Below are 20533 nucleotides of genomic sequence, written 5' to 3' on the forward strand. Positions count from 1 at the left end.
CCGTTTTTAAATTTCTTTGAATATATTTTTTACCTATTACCTTTTTTGATAAAAACAGATAAAGAATTACATTACCTTATAAAATATTTTGTGTTTTTTTAAAAATTACCAAAATGTTTACTAAGAAAATTTCAACTTTTTGTGCAACAAATCTTTTAGTAAGGCGTTAGTAAAGAAATATCTCTAAATTCTTGTTTACAAAAGCAATTCTATCCTTTTTTAGGATCTCTGCAAGTGTTGCCAAGAAAAATTTTAAGTCTTCCTCAAAAACGGTAATATGGATTGCTAGCATACAGGAAATTAATAAATGTCTTAAATTTTTTTAACATTAAAAAAGATTTTTACAATAGGTCTAAACTAACAGTTTAGACTGTTCTTAATTATTTTACGAACAGATTTTTTATTAAATATGTTGCTTTTTGATTAACTAATAAACATATCAATTACACTAACTTATGCTTAATTACAAGAATTAAAGTACTATATCGCTTACCTTGGGAAATTATAATTACTAATATATAAATAAATACGAAGCAGGGAGATAGAAAAAGGAATAAGAGGCAGAACCTCGACGCCTGGGTGACGATCAAAACGTTATTAGAAAACATTCAACTTCCTTAGCAGGGCTTTTCTTTAATCATATTATTTAATTTATTTATCTATTTTATTGCTATTGTATTGCTTTTATCATTACTAATTTATTTTTGATACTCTTTTTTTTATCTCTTAAGTTCTTTCCTCCCATGCAAATCACCTCTACTTGAGGCGAGCAACAAGAACTTATCGCACTTTTGGCCGCAAACAAAGACCTGAGAAGAAGTTTTAAAAACAAAGGTATAACAGTTTGGAAAAGAAATAAAAATATAAGAAAAATTTATTAAAAGTTGAAAAAAATTAGTTGAGGTAAATAGTAACATAACTACTACCACTTTTAACCCATATACCGCTCTTCAAACTTTGGAAAGCTCGGAAACGACTAATATAGATATATCAGCGGATAACGAATTGTTGGATGACGTCATAGACAATACTAATAATAATGCAAATACTAACAAGAGAAGTAACCACAATTAGAGTAATAAATTATAAACAAATAGTAGTATTAGTAAGGAAACTAACTTAAAATCTGATAACCTCTCTAATTTATAAGAATGACAATAATAGGTGTGTTAACAAGGTTATTATAATAATAAAGATATTAATGAAACCGGTAGTAGTATTACTAGCCGTGATAGCAATAGTAATAATAATTCTGGTGATAACGACATTACATCAATGGCAATGGTACTAGTAAGAATAACTTTAATAATATTAATAGTACAACTAAAGTTGAGTTCCACCTGTTATCCTACGCAATAGGAACGACTGGAGCGAACTTTCCTATTTAATTAAGAGTAACTCCTTCGAAAATCTCGGAAGCAAAGAACTAGAATCATGGAATTAGTATTTCTACGCCTAGTGGGAAAGACTACAGACGTTTAACTTCTCTTTAATTTCAGAAAACTTTGAGTGCTACACTCCCCGCCTCCTTTCTGAAAAAGATCAAGGTTGTTTTTCGCGATATTTTTATTGAAATGATTATAGAGGAAGTTTAAACAGAATTGAAAGATTAAGGGCTTCCATTCAATTGAGGTTATTAAAAGGAGAAAATATGATTAAAACAGAACTCCTTTGTCCCTCGTATTAGTAAAAGTACCCAAGAACGAAAATGCTATATTTAAAGTCAAAAACATTGGTTATATTTCCGTTTCAGTAGGCCCTTTAAAAAAATTGTAAAATTGGTCATTTGTTTTCGATGCCAAATACTCGGGCATACAGATGAATTCTGCACTTCTCAATGCAAGTGTGTAAAATTTGCAGTAAACCACGATTCCAGGTCTTGCCCTAAACTTATAGATACAAACCAAGTGTGTAAACTATCTAGGTGAGCACACAGCTAGCTATAGAGGTTGTTTTTATTCCCTAAAAATGCGCCGATTAGAAGAAATATCCATACTGAGAAGCCTATATCTCAAACTTGGGAAAAACCTGGTAGTTTCTACGAATAGCTCGCTCGAGTGATAAATAGTAAACATACAACCTTCGACCAAACTCCATGAACTTATTGTTAAACAAATAGTCAACTTTAACTGTGGCACTCAGTACTCAAATATCAAAATCTATTAGTGATTTATTTTTATAACAATAATTGCAATGAGACCACCAAGTAATAAGCATCACCTCAAAATTGTGGAGTGCCGATGGCAAATGGTACAAAAAACGGGAGCTCCAGGGGTGGACCAATAGAATGAAGATTGACCTCATTTTAAAATCAGAATCCCATTTGAAAAACAGCAATAAGTTTTATATACCAAATTGACACATATATCGACAAGAATAGGGAAAACATGGGAGGAGAGGGAGTAGTTATACCTGTTAAGAGACATATAAAGCACTCATTAAATTTATCGAAATTTAAAAATCTAGAGACTACCGTCTATGCATCACTTTAAAATAACTTGGTTGAGCGTTATTATATCCTGTTATAAATCTCCTTGGAAAGAATTATTGAAGAAGAACTTAGATCAGTTATTTAACAATAATAACTCGGTCATTGTTTGTGGAGACCTAAATAGCAAGCATTCTTCATGGAATGACAGGAAGGATAATCCAAATGGTAAGATTTTAGGAGATCGGGCGGAAAATAATGGAATTTTCTTCCTCCTTTGAACCAACACATAGCTCAACTAGAGACTCCGTTGATGAGTAAAACATAGTTTTATTAAAGAAGATTTCTGTCCCTTTCATGAAGTATCATCAGACTTGACGGTGTCATTACTGAATGGGGGTTTATGTCGGGCCAAGACAAAAAGGAATAGAGGTAACCAATTGGATTCTTTTCAAAAACGCCGTGATTAATAACTTATCACTTTTTCTGATTCCTTTCTGTTCGTGTGAAATTGATGCTGCTCACTTATCTTCTGAAAACACCATAAATTACTCTTTTAACACATCAACAACTCAGAATATAGTAAATAACTTTAAATATATCATTCCCTCTCACTGTAAAGAACTTATTAATAAATGGAAAAGATTAAAAAGAATTTATGAAAAGACGGGCTCTATGTGTCCAGTTAGCCTTCAACAAAATAAGTAATGCGGTAAACGCGAATTAAATCCTTTTTTTATGACACCCTTTAGGATATTAAGCTAGGATCCTAAAATTCGTCCGATAATTATATATAGAATATGACAAAACCTTTTAAAACTCAAACTAGAATGATTGATTTATAACTTATATGATAAAGGATAAATAGTTTACTCCAATAAGGAAAAGATCAACACCTTCGCAGAAAGACTTGTCCCCTCAGCGCAAGTGCTCCACTGTCTTCAATAATACAAATGACTAATTCGTGCATAACCGATTACTATTTTACTTCCACAAAGACCCATCACCTATAGGTTCTCAGGTGTTTACGAATGAAAAGGATGTTCATTTGAAACTGATAAGATTAAAAGTAGTAAAAGTAAGGGCCCTGATGGTATACCAAATCGAATGCTAAAAAATCTTTATCCAGGGGCTGTAATGTATCTTTCAAAACTAATTAATTCTATTTTGTATCAGGGTTACTTTCCTACAAGATGGAAACTAACAGTATTTATACCAAAAAGTAACCATGCTAGCAACTATGCTAAAGGTTATCGGCTAATTAGGTTACTTTCGTGTGTTGACAAAATTGCTGAATCCATAATACTCTCCAGATTAAAAAAATTCGCAAAGTCTACAAATCTTGTACCCCCACACTTATATGGCTTTCGAGGAGGACAGCTACAACAAAACAAATTTTAAGAATCGTAGAGAACAATACAAAAATCTTTAATAACAAAAAATCATCAGTTATGATGTTCTTAGGTATTGAAAAAGCTTTTGGTAGAGTGGCATGTAGGACTTATTTGTAAATTAATTATATACAAGTTTTCAGAACACCTTATGCGCGTGCTATATTCGTTTCTTTGCAATAGATCATTTGTCTTACGAATAGGAGAAGACTTGCCCGCCCTCTGGTACTCACCTTTATTATTCTCTCTATATACACGCGACCTCCCCTTCCCTACCAACAAAGTTTTCCTAGCTCTATACGCTGACGACACTGCCATATTTTGTAGTTCGAAAGCCAATGCATTAGCTATTAAATATGTGAAGGCTTTTATTTATATACCTGAAACATGGTTTTCAAAGTGGATAATTACAACCTACCAAATGCAATTGCGATCGTCTCAAGAAAAAGAAAAAAGGGAGAAATTAAAGCTCTCTCTGTGTCGCAAACATCCTTCCTTGATGCGATTAAGTAAATACTTGGCGTTTGTTATATATAAAGCTATAATCAGACCTATTGATATTTACGCATCTGTCTCATGGTCTTACTGCTCCACTTTTCATATAAACAGCCTTCAAATTATTCAAAACAATCTCTTTAGAATGTTTAAATGCGCACATTGGTTTTTGCGAAACTCCTAATTATATCATGAATGTGAAATTGAACCTCTTGTTTAACCTTAAATGGACGTCTATAAAATGTTTTACACAATATGAACACACTAACGCTTTGAACTATACTTACACATATTTTTTAAAATATAAAACAACTAAACATTTTTTGGATCTATCTTGGAAAACCGAGTATGAAACACCATTAGAACCGTTATTACAAGGTTATAATATTCTAAATTTTGGGGGGAATAAAAGTGTTAGACGCTTAACTCGCAAAGACATAGCTGTCTTTATGTTATGAGAGATGACCCGAGAGGCCTTAATTTGCGAGGAGGTCCCCTCTTCAAACCTTTCAGTAATGAGGGAATTTAAATTAAACCGTTTACGTTATAGCAGATACTACGAATGTAGAATATCAAAACGATAAATGAATAATAAACAATGAGAGTTTTGTTCTTTTTTTGTGACGTCTATTCAGTCTATAGGGCTGTAAAGAAGTTTTAGCTTTATTGTCTAGAGGACAAGTTTAACATATTGTTTTGGTTTATAGGGCCGAAAAGAGCTTTGTTAGGAGCTTAACGTCGAAAGGGCGTGTATAATTAGAGAGCCTAAAAACCCTAAGAAACTTTTAAACAAAAAAGGACTGACTTAACTTAGGAAGAATGGGACCGGTTCGTACTCCTCTTAACAACGTCCTTATAATAACTTTTTCTAGTACCTCTCTGGATTATACTTTCATGTGATCTAAAACTAGAGGGCGAACGTGCTAATTCCAAGATTACGATATTAAATTTTGGCTGGACACTAAACACCTTAAATAAAGTTTCCTTAATCCATTAAAAATATTAAGTAAAACTAGTTTTTACTTACTTGTCCTCTAGACCAAAGCTATTTATTAACTTCAACAAATACGCCCTCTAGATGTTTAGTCTTTGTTTTAGCCTTCTAGATTAATACTATAATCTTTATAATATCGCTGGTCCTCTGGACCAACGTAAAACTAAAACACTAAATCCACAGTTAAAACCGAAAAAGAAGAAAAGGAAGAAACAGTAGAAAGAAAAAAAATGGACGAGCAACCAAGTTTTTTTTTTACTGGCATACTAAGGCCGGTCTTCGTAGGAGACCTTAATCCGCGCTTAATCTGAATTCCCTTCTTTTGTAGAGGTGGGGGCTTGGATGCTCGCCAGCTTACACTCTTTGTAGAGCTATAATGACTGTCCCTAAGGACTGGAAAGCGGGATTTTCTGGCTTGACTTGCCACCATTTGATCTGGTGTGGAGGGAAACTGCTACAAACCACCAACGGGAGAGGCGACCTTGGACATGTCTAAAAAGGCCGCCTAGTGACACCGGCCAGCATCATTGCCAGTCAGGCCTCCCGACTATGAACTCCTCAAATTGATTCTAGAAGGTACCTAATACACAACAAATTGATACCCTCAATTATTCATATTATGAATCCGTGCTGAAAAATGGTTAACTTCTAAACACTATGCGTAGTACTTACTATGCCTGTCCCAAAGTTCCTTTGTAATGAACTTGATAACTGTGCTATGCTCCATAGTATTTAGCGAATTATTAATGAAGTTTTCTTGTGCCAAATTTACATCTGGCACTAGGACCTTTAAGAAAATGAAAATTTTTCAAATATTTATAAAAGCATACGTGTTTTAAAAGCTTCGGCGATCTTTAGTAACTATAATATTGTGATTTTAGCTAAGAATAATAATTCTAAAGGGAGAATGCAAATATCTTTTAAAAACTCGGTTGATTGGAGGGGATAGATAGCATGATTGAAAGTGTAGGAGAGAGAGATTTACTAACTTGAAAATTACTTAAAAACATCGAGTTATGTTTAGCTTTTAGGAATTCTATCTTTAAAACCTTACTTACTCTTATAAGTCCACCTAATACGCTCATATTTGTATCATTTTTACTCTTATTAGGCTTTTAACCCTTGGACTAAAAGGGACCAAAGCGAAAATATTTTCTTCTTTTTATGTCGGACTTGTTTTAGATGTTTTAACTTTGGTCTTTCTTGTGTGTCTGTTCTTGAGTTAATAAACTACATAGCACTACCTTTTTTTGTAAGCGGTGTAAATCCCCGACATCTTCATAGAGCTTATTATTGCTGTGAAAGAACAAACAATAGTATGTGTCAAGAGAAAAAGCACAAGCAAAAAGTTTGTAATTTTTGTCCTACTAATTTTTTAATATATTCCTAGCAATTCTAGGCAAAAGGATGCTTTTAAATAGTTTTAAATCCCTAACAAATTAACTATCCTGCCCTCATAAATGTGTATATTTTAAAAAAAATTTTCTTTGAAAAAACTATTTTAAACCTTGATAAAACGAAAATTTTTTTCTGTTTCTTTTAAGCTGTGCGGTTATAATCACTAATAATAAAATACTTCGCTTCATATTTTACAGAAAAAATGTTAATGTTAAACTAAAACATATTTATAATAAGTATAATGAAAGTTTTAATTCACGGGTTTAACAAGAGTTAATAACTTTGAGAGCTTCACAATATATGCACAAGCAGCCTTTTTGAAGCTTTACTGATATAAAAGTCAGTCTGTGTTTTTACTTAATTTAGAATTATTAAAATATAGCCTTCCCGCTCAATAATATAGACAAATATATATTTCCGGGGCCCTCTACCGCCGTATAGTTTTATTTTCGCGTGTGTATATTTGTGCTTTGAAGTTCTATACCAAGCTACTTGGATGTTGGTTGTTTACCGGATTATATGAAAGACACATTTACACATTTATAATGCTCAAAGAAGGAAAGCGTTGGAATATAGCTAAAGAAATTTACGAGACTGAAACTGCTTACACAGCTTGGCTTGCAATATTAATAAAAGTAAACTTTTGCTTACTACGTAAAACGCAATGCAGTCTCTCATTCCTGCTGATTTACTATTTTTAAACAATTAGTTTAGGGATCAAATCGAAGACATATTCGTAATTCAGGATGACTTTTGTTCAAAAGTTTTTTTTATAGTAGAGTAATATATATATAAGTATACTTTAAGTTATCTGTTACAGGTCGATATCAATATAATCTTCCAAAACGTAGAAGAACTTCGAAAGTTGTCTCTTATACTTCAGCAGGCTCTTAAAGAAGAGCTTGAAGACTGGGAAAATAGTGGCATGATTGGCCGCGTCTTCTTAGAATTGGCAAAACTTTTTTTGCAAATTTTTTTTAAACTACATAAGTTTTGTATACTTAATAAATTATTTTTTTTAAGGTAATGATAATTGTATTTTTAAATAGCACAAAACTGTAAATTTCTAACTTCTTCTTAGCAGAGGGACTGGCTTATGCCTTCAATAATAATTTTTATATTAATTTTTTTAGAAATTTTATTTTTGTTAATTCTTTTTTTTTTCTCAAGCAAATTTTAACGTAATTGATAATCTTGCTAAGAAAAAATTTATTAAGTAGCACGTAGTAATTTAAATAATTTTGTTTCAGATTTTAAGAATATTAAAAAAGTTAACTGTTCACTTACTTTTACCATAATTTAAATTATACTATAAAGAAAAACTTATGGTTTGATAATTTTTAATTTTTATAATTTTTTAACTAATATTAATAAATTTACAAGTTTTTAAATTTTTTTTCTAATGTGACGACTTTATTTATGAAGTTAATAAAATTATTATAATAAACTAAAAGTTAGGCGAAAGGGAACTCAAACTCTACAAGAAGTATATCAACGATTACGATCGCTCACAGCAGAGACTCGATAGTTTTATGAAATTTGAAAAGTTTGCCAAATTTGTTAATGTATGATTAATATAATATTCATAATTTTTTTCATTATATTTGTAGAACAAGTTTTTTTTATTTTCTAATTAATTTAATGAAATTATTTTGCACTAAAAAATAGATTTTATTTTATATTTTTTTCTCACAATTTTTTTTATGCTCCAAAAAATTTCATTTTAATAAATTGACGTGTTTGGAAATATTTCATTTTTTTTATCGAACTTAAAATATATTTTTCCATTATAATGAAATTATATCGCGCTAAAATATTATCAGTCGATTTTGTTATTTGCGTTTTTTTCATATCCTTACATGGAATAAATACGTGTTTGTAAATTTTATCATTATATTTATTATACCCAAATGTTTCTTGCCATTATATTTAATGAAATTATTTCGCTCCAATATTAACAATCGACTTTTTTATTTATTTGTTGTTTTTTTATTTTCTTGTACTGAATTTCCTTTTTGGGAAATCTTTCAATATTTTTTATTGTACTAACTGTTCTTTACATTAAATTCAATGAAACTATATTGAGTCAATAACATTATCGATTATTTTTGTTAAATATTCGTACTTTTTTATTTTCTTGTTCTATAAATGAAAACAATAAATTATAATGATAAATTTCCATTACCTTTATTGAACTACATTTTTTTGTATTCAATGAAATTATTTCGGAGCAATATTACAATGAGATTTCTGTTTTACAGTTTTGCGCTTTTTAAAAAAATATTTTTCTGCTATTTTATATTATTAATTTATATAAATTTTTTATAATATTTTTCTCGTTTACGTTTTATTTTATTAAAATAAGTTTTAATTTTTCTGGACTGTGTTAAGAGCCACTAACATTTAATCATTTTCTGCTAAAAATATTATTGCCTTTTTGGTTACATCTTAACTTTATCTTAACCCTTCAGCCAATAAAAAGATATGAAAGTTTTTTGGAAAGTAAAACATTAAATTTCAAGTTTTGCTTGATTATCTTGTATCCTGGCTAAGCGCCTTGTTTTTGCCCTAAAAATATTTACAAATTATATGATAAAAAATAAAAGTTTTTTATTTTCTACTGAAAATGCTTTACAAAAAATAATTTTATTTTTTTAAAAACATTTTGATTTACTTTTTTTTAGTGTAAAACTATTTTTATATATAAAAGCGAACTGTTTACAACTTTTAATGTTATTATCGGATATATATCTAATAATTCATATTTTAAAAAATTTTATTGTAAATTTTTATTATTATATATTTTATTTTTTTATGTATATTTAGTCATTTTTATTTATTATACTTTCGGATTCAAATTTTCTTTATAGAAACTAGAAAAAGAGGACTATTGCAAAAGACAGAGCTTAAAAGCTTTACTTATTCAACCTGTTCAACGTCTTCCCCGCTATCCCCTTTTACTTGAAGGCATTTTATATTATTATGATTATAATTATTATCATTTTTATTATTTGTTCATGATTATTATTCTAAGCGTTACTAAAAGCGACGAATGGGGGGCATCCGGACTATGAAAATATTAGACAAGCCATTGAAAATATCTCGCAGATGACGCGGAAAGTCAACGACGTCAAACGGCAAGTCGACTACAAAATTGGCGTCTATTCTCTACTGCAACGCATTGAAAATATTAAAGTTTTATTATTATTATTATTATTATTATTATTATTATTATTATTATTATTATTATTATTATTATTATTATTATTATTATTGTTATTATTGTTAGTGTTTTTGTTATTATTATTATATATTTTTTAGACGCAAACGTTCAATTCGCAAAGTAGACTATTGGCTAAATTACCGGCAACCCTCGTGGGGCCCATTTCCCGCATCGGCGTCATTTTATTTCTTTTAAATGATCAAATTGTCGTGGCTGCTACCAATGAGGGTCTTCAAAAGAAGCTTTCTCTCATCCAACACGTGAGCATTCCGGAAATCACGTTGATTGAATTTGAGAGCCCTTCGGGTATTTATAATGAAAAATAATAAATAAAGAATAATAATAAATAATAAAAGCAATAATAAGCACTTAAAAAATAATATTAATAATAACATATAAACAAACAAAAATCCCAGTAACAAATGCTTAATACTAATTAATAGTACCTCTAATATTTTTATAGAGGACGAAGCGGGCCGACCACATCACATCTATCGTGGAGATAAACTGTTCGGATTGGCTGTTCAAGAGGAGAGAAACACGTGGTTGTTTGAGAGTACGCCGGCCGCCAAGGATGAGTTTTTGAGCGCTTTGAAACCTCTTCTTCAGGCAAATAATATTATTTATAACAAAAAAATAAATAACAAAATACATTTTTTAAGGAAAATATGAAAAAGTTTATGAATTCACAGGAAGCAGAATTTTATTTTACGCCGAAGTTTGCACGACAAACTTCAATAAATAAAAAAAAGGTGACATGCTTTTCTTCAAAAAACTTTAAAAAAAAGTTTATTATAAAAGTTTTTACAATATAAATAATGAAATAAATAATCAATAAATAAAAATAATAAAAAAGTTTTTATAGTTAATGATCAGCTTTATAGTAATAATTAAAGTTTTTTATAAAAATAATAATGGTAAAAAATTATAATACATAATTACATAATGGAAACTGGATTATTATTATTATGTTATTATTTTTACTTTTTTTTCTTCTTATACTTGTTATAAAAAATTAATATTATCATTATTCATTAAAAAAACTTTATTATTATTATTTATATGTAATAAATATTTTTTATATGTAAATAAAAATAAATACTAGCAAATTTATATTTTATCAATTTTTATTTAAAAATATTACCGCAATATTAAATTTTTCTATATCTTTATTAGGTTTTTATTTTTTATATATAAAATCTTACTCAACAAATATTAATTATTTACTTTAGTTTTACTTTTTAAAAAAAGGATATTACATTTTTATACTTTGGCTTAATAAGTCTATTTATTTATTTTTTTGTATATAAATTTTTATTTATGAAAAATGTGTAATTTATTTTTATAATACTTTTTCTTTTATTTTAAAAAAAACATTGTTACTACTTTTTCTACTTTTTTTTTATGTTTATTTTATATAATTATAATAAAAACGTATATTACTATTATTATTATTTTTATTAGTTACTAATTATATTTTTTTAACTTTTTAATAAATATCTTTTACTTTATTATTACTATTATTTATTTTACGTATCATTATTATAAAACTTTAAAAGTTTTTTATATTTGCTAATAAATTTTTTAATTGTATATTTTAGTTTTCTATTATTATTAATATACACTTTGAAAGTTTTTTTTACTATTAAAATGTTTATTATTTTTAAAATATTTTTTACGTTACTAAACTTTTTAAAAGTTTTTAGAAAATTTTTAATAAAATTTTTTCTTTTATTTATTTATTATTAATATTCTATATTTTTATTATTTATAACTTTTTTATGTAAAAATTTTTTTATTTTTTAATTTTTTATGTAAATTTTTTTATTTTTTCTTTAATCCTTTTTTTCTTCATTATTTTTTGTAACTATATTTAACTTTTCATATTAATTTTATTAGGTATTTATCATTATATATTAGTTATACGAACTTTTTTTGGTAGAATCTATTACTATTTTAGTAAACATTTGTTATTAATATATTTTTTATGAAATTATTTTTTTAAAAAAATATTTCTACAAACTTTTTATAAGACTTTTTTTATTTATAAAAATATATATTATATGAAAAAAAAATTCTTTTATTTATTATGTCGGAATTTTTTATTGTTAATTTTTTTGTCAATATCTGTTATAATATTCAACCTTTTTTATTTTTTTGTATTACATGAAAACTTATTTTTTTTATTATCCTATTTTTTAATAAATATATTTTCACAAACTCATTTTTAATAAAACTTTTACTTTTTACAACAATGTTTATAATATTTGAGTTTTTTAATTTTTTTATTTATTATTGTATTGGAGCAATTATTAGAACTGTAATATTTATAATATTTATTAATAGAAATGTTTTAAAACTTTTTTATTTTTTATCCCGATATTTTTATAGTATTTATAAAACTTTTTTTTATTATTTACATTTATTTTCATATCAAACTTTTATTATTATTATTATCTGATTTATTTATACAATTTTTTTTATTAGTTATTAATAAATTTTTATTATAAATAAACTTTTTTTATTTTTTTTCTTGTACAATATTATTATAAAAACACATTTATTACTATTATTATCATATTTATATATATAGTATTTATTTTTTATAAGAAAAAATAAATATTTAAAAATTTTTAATGCTTGACTACTTTATTATTACTATTTTTATTTGTAAATAAACTTTTTTATAATTTTTTTTTAGTACTTTATTATTATATAAACTTTTATTATTATCATGTTTATATAAAGTTACTTTTTATATTTATAAGAAAACATTTATCCAGACTTTTTTAAGAAATTTATATTTTATTATTATTATATTTATATTTAAACTTTTTTTTATTTTTTTTCTACTATATTATTATAAACTTATATGTCTTGTAATGAAAGTTATTATTATATATATTGTATTAATATAACAATTTTCTTTTATTATTTAAATATTTATGACATAAAAAATAATTTTTAAGTATTTTATTATTATTATAAATTCCTTTTTTATGATAGACAAATTTTTTTTTTTAATACTAATTTTTTTAAAAAAATTAATTATCTAAATACTTTCTTATATTTTCCCATTTTTTATTTTTATTTATTATATATATTGATATTTTTACTTTTTATTATTATTTTTATATTATATATTTATGTTTACTATAATCTTTATATTTTACTTTCTTATTTTTATTAACTTATAAAAAATTTACTTTTCTTTATTTTTTCTAATAAAAAATGTAAACTTTATTTTTTTTTTAAATTTTTCTTTTTTTAATATTATTTATTACAACTTTTACTTACTATACTTATTATCGTTAAGGTTCACTTTAATCTTCGTGACGTGCTTAAGGAGATAACAAAACCTTTTGAAAATAAAAATAATAAAGAAACTAAAAAGGAAGAAATAAAAGTATTTCTCATTATCTTATTATTAGTGTTTCTTATTTATATTTATAGTATAAACTTTTTTACTTTTTACAATTATTTTTATACATTATTTTGTATATTTTATTTTTTAAAAAAATTAAGTTTTATTTATTATTATTATCTCCTCTATTTTCTGTTATTATTGAATATTTTACTAGTTAATAATATAAATTTTTTTATAAAATTAATAATCGTATATTTTTTCATAACTTTTTATAAATTTAGTTATTAAAAAGTTATCAAATTTTTACTTATTTACGTAATATTAATTATAAAATATATTTTATTATATTTTCTTTAAATTTATAAGTAATAAATCAAATTATATTTATTTATTATTATCCTGTTATAATTACTTTATATTCATGAGTAATAAATCTAAATTATATTTATATATTATTGTTTTTATATATTTTACTTTTTATTAATATGAATTTTATAATGAAAATTATAAATCAAATTTATATATATTTATTATTATAATATAAATTTCATTATAATATATCTATATTACGAATTTTCATATATTATTATTTTTATATTTTTTGTTAATAACATAAATTTTTTTATAAATTATTAAATGTATTATAACTTTTTATAACTTTATAAATAATAATTTATTTTTAATTAATTATTATTATCACTATAAGTTTTACTATTTATTATATAAATTTTTATATTAAAAAAATAAATGTATATTATAATTCATGTTTTTATGTTTTATTAGTATTATATATTTTACTTGTTAATAATATAATTTTTTTTATAATAATAAAAAAAAAAGAGTATGTTATATTATAATTTTTGTATATATTATATTATGTATACTTCTTTTAAATATTATTTATAATTTTTAATATTAATAAAATATTATATTATTTTATTATTTCTTTAATTTTTACCTTTACATAATATAAAAGTAATAAAAGTATATCACGCTTGATTTTGATAAACTTTTTATATATAATCTGAACTCTTTATGTCATTATACTTTAAATTTTATATTTTTTATAATAAAAACTTTTAAAAATTTGTTCTTTTTCTTTTTATTCATTTGATTCTCCTTTTATATCTAAAAAGCTTCTATACAACTAAAAAAATTACCCTTAGTTACTATTATTAATAAGGTTTTTTTATTTATTATAGTTTTTTATAAACTGTGTAGCTTCTATACTTTTTTGTTTATTATATTTAATATATTAAACTCTTAAAATATTTTTTCTGTATTTATTATTATAAACTTTAAAAAACTTTGAAACATTTTTAAAGAAACATAATTTTTTTATTAATATTTATATCTTTAACTATAGCAATTTATTAAACTTTTTTCTTTTTTTAAATACCGATTTTTTTTATTTTTTTTTTTGAAATATTAAAATATTATGTACATATTTTTTACTATCTTTAATTATTTTATTTATTTTTTTATAAAATATTTATTTATTATAATAACTTTTTCTTATTTTTACTTTTATACAACTTAACGAAGACTATAAAAAGAAGTGAATCCCATCGATTTTGCAAATCTCCTGCAGATATCGAACTTTTGCCGGCAAAAAGTTTACTTTTATTAAGAAAAGTTTCATTATTCATTTACTTTTATATAAATTCTTTTTTTTACCTTCATATTTAAACATTAATAATAGTTTTATTCATAATATATTTTATGTATAAAAGTATCTTTTTTTTACTTCATACAAAATTCTGTTTTTTATTTATAACTTTTTCTTTACTACTATATTTATTTATTCATAAATACTATATTATTATAAAAGTTTTATTTGAAAACTTTTTTCCCTTATTTATATACAATTTTGTTTCTTTTTTAATATTTATATATTTTTATATGTAAATATCTAAAGAAATTTAATATTTTTTTAATTCTTATTATTTTTCTATATACTATTTTTCTTGTTTTTATAAAAGTAATATAATTCTTATAAAATTTTTACTTTTTTTAAATATTTTTTTATATATAAAAAAATTTCTTTTTCATTTTTATGTACAATTTGCTTCCTTTAAAATTTTTTATCTACTATTATATTAAAATATTTATGAAAATTATATATTTTTTATACTTTCTTACTGAAAAAAATTTTCAACTTTTTTAATATTCTTTTTTCTTTTTCAATTTTGTTATTTCCTTTATTATTTTATTTATACATATTATTATTTTATCGATATTTTATATATAATTTATTTATTATTCTCATATATTTATATATATATATTTCATTTTTTATATTTCTTTCAGCAAATTCTGATACTTTTTAATATTTTTATCTACTTTATTTATTTATAAAAAAAATTTTAATATTTTTTTTATACAAAAAATATTCCTTTTTTAGTATTTTTTTATTTTTTATTTTTTATTTTTAAAATAACTAAAGCTTTAAAGTTTTATTTATTACAGTAAAAAAATATTATTATAAAAGATCCGCTCACTTACAGTAAATCCGTCACAACTTCCCGAGCGGCGTTGTCTTTTTCGAGTTTTGCAACCTCAGGTTTTTTCTTATCAATATTATTATTGTTATATTAATTTTTATTATTTATCATTATTCTCTATTATTATGTACTATTTTTATAATTATTATTATTTATTATTAGTATTATAATTTTAATTTTTATTATTATTTACTAATGTTATTAATATTATTTATGATTATTTACTATTATAATTGTCATTATAATATTTTATTTAAAAAATAAAAAGCAAAGTTTACTAGAATAACGCATCCGCAGACTTATAAGTCAAGCATAAACCATAAAAATGTTATAGTTAGACGTCCGTCTCACCAGAAGGTTTACTATTTATTATTATTATTATTATTATTATTATTATTATTATTATTATTATTATTATTATTATTATTATTATTATTATTATTATTATTATTATTATTATTATTATTATTATTATTATTATTATTAACCATTATTATCATTACTATTATATTATTACTTTTATATTAACGTTGTCATGGAGAAACTTAAAAGTCTCCAATTTTTTTTATCGGGTGCGATGATATCTATTTGGCTGCAAATAAACTAGAAGAACTCAACTATTTTGTAGTATCCAATATCACTCCTCTTTATCATTTGGTTGACTAATAAAAACTTCGCAAAGTGCACTATGTCCAATCAATATTTAGGAGATTAATAAGTTTTCTAATCCCTTAACCTAGCCTATCATCTTTAACCTTACACTGATTAACCAATCAGCTTTTTCAAGGATAACAACTTAATTCTATTTACTCTTTATTATAATATAATTATTATTTATAACTTTCATGTAAATATTCATATTCATTTTTTTACAACTACTATATATTTTTTTTGTTTTTATATAATAAACTTTTTTCTTGCATTTATTAATATTATTAATAAAAATCTATAAATATACAAATACAAAGTAATAATAAAAACGTATATTTATTATTACTATAAATATTATTATTTATTACTGTAAAGCATCAAACTGCAGTGGCAAGAAGGCTCAATAGTTTTCCTGCTTACGATGTTGAAGATCTTGAAAGTGAGGTAGGTTTCTGACTGTCATTTATTTTCACTTCTATTTGCTGCTTTTTTTATTTTGCAATATAATTATTATTTTTTTTCTATATTATTATTTTTATTATAATAACTATTATAAAATAAAGTTTTATATATTTTTATAATAAATATTATTTTTTTAATATTTTAATTAATAATTATAAAACAAATATCTCTTATATTTTTTTTAGTATTATTTCTAATTTTTATTTTTTTATACAAATTTATTATTACAATAAATATAATTTTTGATAAATACATATTGTTATAATTTTTTATTATACTTTATAACAATTTTTTTACTTTATATATTTTACTATTATTTACTTTTTATTATATATTTATACTAAAGGAAGCGTTTTCTCTTATATATAAAAATAGCAATAAACCACTTAGACCAACTTCTGAAGATGCTGAAAGTTTTCTTTTTATTATTATGAATGAAAATATTTTTTATTTATTTTTTTTGTAGTGCTTTCTAGTGATAGTGGTAAGAGCGTCTTACTAAAGGCCTCCATAACAGAGTAATTTTTAATTATAATAATAATAATAATAACTAAATATCATCAATTATGTCATTTTTCAATTGATTATTTTTAATGAATATATTATTATTATTTTCATAGATAACTTTTTTATAATATTTTAAAAAAAAATTTTGGTATTATTATTTATAATATTTATATATATATAAATAAACTTTTGAAAGTTTTTAAGTAGTTTTTCCTTAATAGTATAAACAATATTTGTATATTTTTACATAAAAGTTTTTATTGACTTTTATTTTTTCTATAGTATTCCGTTATTATTTTTTAAAAAATTATGTTATTATTATAATAATAATAATTATTATTATTACTATACTTATTATTATTATTAAAGTTGCAACGGATGTGAAAGAAACTATTCTGTTGGGGATGACGACATTATTAGTTACGAGACGGAAGAAAAAGTAATCTGTTATAAAAACAAGAACAATAATATTAATAATAATAATAGCCGGAACCTTCACTACTTGAGTTAAAGAATAGTATAAATGAAATCTCTAAAAAATTTACAACTGCGCAAGAGTTAATATACTTTCCTATTGAACTTTTATATTATTATTTATTATTAAATAACATTTTTTATATAAATATTTTTTTATTACTTCTGTAACAGTTTCAAATTATTTAAAAAATATTATTTTTTTTATTTTCCTTTAAACTTTATTTACTATTCCACAGAATTTCAATAAAGTTAAATATAATATTTTTATATTTTCCTTTAAACTCTTATTATTATTTACTATCCTACAATATATTTATATAAATAAGTTATATTTAAATTTTTTTTCTGAAAATGTTTCTTATTTATTCATATTATTTACTGCAATAAAGTTTGATATAATATTTATATTATTTTCCTTTAAACTTTTGTATGATTATTAAAAAATTTCATATTATTTTTATATAAATATAATATTTTATTATTCTGAATTTTTTTTTCGTTATTATTTATTGTATTCATTATTATTTTAGTGTAAACATCCAATCATTAGCTTTAAAACCTCTACCAATCACATCAACGCGTTCTGATAAACAGGAAACTCGTTTAAAGAAGTTTATTACTATTATTTTACTTTTTAGTTTATATTTTTTTTGTTAAACTTTAACAGATTTACTTATTTTTATTATTTTTATTAGAAAAAAATCAGAAAAACTTTTGAACTTTTTAAAAATGAGTAACTTTTTTTTATAAATATAATTATTATTTGTATTAGAAAAGTTTATATATACGTTTATTTGTTGTACTAAACAAACCTTTTTTTTATTTTATGAAAGTTTATTACTTTTTTTAAATAAAAGAAACCTGAAATTGTTTGCTATAAGAAAAAATTTGAAGAGCGTTTGTCAAAAAAAAAAACAGCAGCTTGAAAATTTTTTTAATCAATAAAAATTAAGGTTTACCATTTGTCATTATTTTAATAGTCTGCGTATAGCGAGGTTTTGTATGGATGTGACCAGGGTTATAGAGCTCGTATTGCGGTGACTCTTTTTTTTCAAGAGTTAAAAATAGCACAAGTTAAGTTTTGTACAAAATATACTTTTTATACTATTAACTAAAACCGTGCTTCCTGCATTATTAATAAAAATTTTAAAGTTAATTTTATAAAAAAAATGCATTTATACTTTGCAGAAAAAAAAAGCTTAAATACTTTTTTCCTTTATAAAATAAATAACGCGCAAAATGCTTTATAAATAATATAATTACTGCTTGGTAATTTTGAATAATTATTAACATATAATGCTTTAAATGAAAGTAATAATATTAAAAACACGTATAGCAACTAAAGAAAACTATTATCTTCTTTACTATATATTTAAAAATCTAAAAGAGTGTAAGTAGAAAATTGTAATTTAGTACATTAGCTTAAGTTGATGGAATTACAACTCGCTAAAGTCGACATAATCATTAGCTTAACTTTTTATCATTAATGACCAAAAAACCAACAAAACTACTGCAGAAATAAGGTCTAAGTTAAAATCCTTTTCTTTGGGAGTAAATGGACAAGATTTATTTTCCCTCAGCATTATAATATTCACGATACGTTAATTTAACATAGTAAATATTTATGTTAGACTAGAATTGAAATTTTTTTTTGATCATCTTTGTTATTATAACAAAAATAGAGACAAGTTCATAATATGAGTTACACAAGAATTACAAGCTAACATTTTTAAAAAAAGATTTTTGACTTCCTCTTCTTTTCCCGCACAGCCCCAGTAGGGGCCCCTTTCCTCCACTTATAATATTCTCCCAAATATTCAATATATTAGCTTTATTTAACTATGTCATAGAACCTTTTGCTTTTCAAATATATTACATTGCCACTTTCTAAGAATATTCGTCATATATTATAAGTCAAGTGGAGTTACTTATTTTTAGAACGACATAAAAATAAAAAAAATTGAATTTTGTCGTTGAAATGTTTTACCCAAGCAAAGGAATGACGCTGCTTTTTGTAACATGCCCTTAATAGAGAAGATTTAAACTTTAGCAACGTTTTGCATGCATGGAGTAGCACCCATTTTGAATCCATTATTATATAAATGGGAACAATTATTTAATTGAAATCATTTCGAAATATATCACATATATATTTACATTTCCAATTTTAGTATAATATGAGTGAGTGGTTATGAGGCCTATGCACTTCTCTTTATTTTTCGAAAATTTCGCTAAAAATTCTTACCTTCTAAATATAATTATTCATCCTACCTAATGGAGTTCTTGAAAACTTTCACTTTTGGCAATCTTGACATAATGATTTAAATTCTTTGTTATGGTATAAAGCTTTTGAATACACTGGGGTTCCGTTAATGGAAAGCCGACCTATAGAAACAAAGGCTAATTTACTGGGGTTGTTATTTAGAAACTTTAAAAAGAGTCAACAGCTGTAAAGTTAAAGAACCTAGAAATTGTTTATTATATTAAAAAATGTCACTAAAAGATGCTAGGTCCACCTAAAAATTATTTCCAAAATTAAATATTAATTTTTACTTTAACTTTTAACTTAAACTACAGTGCCAACGCACATGAAGAAGACGAGAACCCTCAGACGTGATGGATATCGCCGAGTTTTT

General features: G+C 23.5%; 2 protein-coding genes and 1 long non-coding RNA gene across 3 annotated transcripts; all 3 read left to right on the plus strand.

Moving 5' to 3' along the window:
- The first annotated feature begins 7245 nt into the window (after positions 1 to 7245).
- LOC135119634 (uncharacterized) lies at positions 7246 to 7652 on the plus strand. The gene is made up of 3 exons (XR_010278308.1): positions 7246 to 7341; positions 7416 to 7469; positions 7527 to 7652. It is a non-coding gene; the product is annotated as an uncharacterized LOC135119634 (long non-coding RNA).
- A 558-nt stretch (positions 7653 to 8210) lies between these two features.
- On the plus strand, positions 8211 to 10601 carry LOC135119683 (protein ECT2-like). Its single transcript, XM_064044084.1, has 5 exons — positions 8211 to 8271; positions 9577 to 9673; positions 9741 to 9901; positions 10028 to 10235; positions 10393 to 10601. Exons 1-5 carry the CDS (start codon positions 8239 to 8241, stop codon positions 10599 to 10601), a joined length of 708 nt encoding a protein of 235 aa, XP_063900154.1. The 5' UTR covers positions 8211 to 8238.
- A 6-nt stretch (positions 10602 to 10607) lies between these two features.
- On the plus strand, positions 10608 to 18818 carry LOC135119679 (uncharacterized). Its single transcript, XM_064044082.1, has 13 exons — positions 10608 to 10681; positions 13246 to 13335; positions 14842 to 14911; positions 15788 to 15859; positions 16069 to 16157; positions 16827 to 16895; positions 17289 to 17326; positions 17380 to 17431; positions 17790 to 17859; positions 17907 to 17977; positions 18428 to 18508; positions 18593 to 18630; positions 18755 to 18818. Exons 6-13 carry the CDS (start codon positions 16873 to 16875, stop codon positions 18760 to 18762), a joined length of 381 nt encoding a protein of 126 aa, XP_063900152.1. The 5' UTR covers positions 10608 to 10681; positions 13246 to 13335; positions 14842 to 14911; positions 15788 to 15859; positions 16069 to 16157; positions 16827 to 16872; the 3' UTR covers positions 18763 to 18818.
- Positions 18819 to 20533: the final 1715 nt, after the last annotated feature.

Source organism: Zophobas morio, unplaced genomic scaffold (genome assembly GCF_036711695.1).
Source record: "Zophobas morio isolate AGI-343-1 ecotype UQ-CSIRO unplaced genomic scaffold, CSIRO_AGI_Zmor_V1 ptg000277l, whole genome shotgun sequence".
Taxonomy (NCBI): domain Eukaryota; kingdom Metazoa; phylum Arthropoda; class Insecta; order Coleoptera; family Tenebrionidae; genus Zophobas; species Zophobas morio.

Bases quoted from the DNA above. Each gene is read 5' to 3' on its own strand.
- LOC135119683 (XM_064044084.1), top strand. From the start codon at position 8,239: ATGAAATTTGAAAAGTTTGCCAAATTTGTTAAT. The intron at 8,272-9,576 runs GTATGATTAATA...TTTTCTTTATAG, and splicing joins AGTTTGCCAAATTTGTTAAT to AAACTAGAAAAAGAGGACTA. The intron at 10,236-10,392 runs GTATTTATAATG...ATATTTTTATAG, and splicing joins TGAATTTGAGAGCCCTTCGG to AGGACGAAGCGGGCCGACCA.
- LOC135119679 (XM_064044082.1), top strand. From the start codon at position 16,873: ATGTTGAAGATCTTGAAAGTGAG. The intron at 17,860-17,906 runs GTAATCTGTTAT...TAATAATAATAG, and splicing joins GTTACGAGACGGAAGAAAAA to CCGGAACCTTCACTACTTGA. The intron at 17,978-18,427 runs GTTAATATACTT...TTATTATTTTAG, and splicing joins AAATTTACAACTGCGCAAGA to TGTAAACATCCAATCATTAG.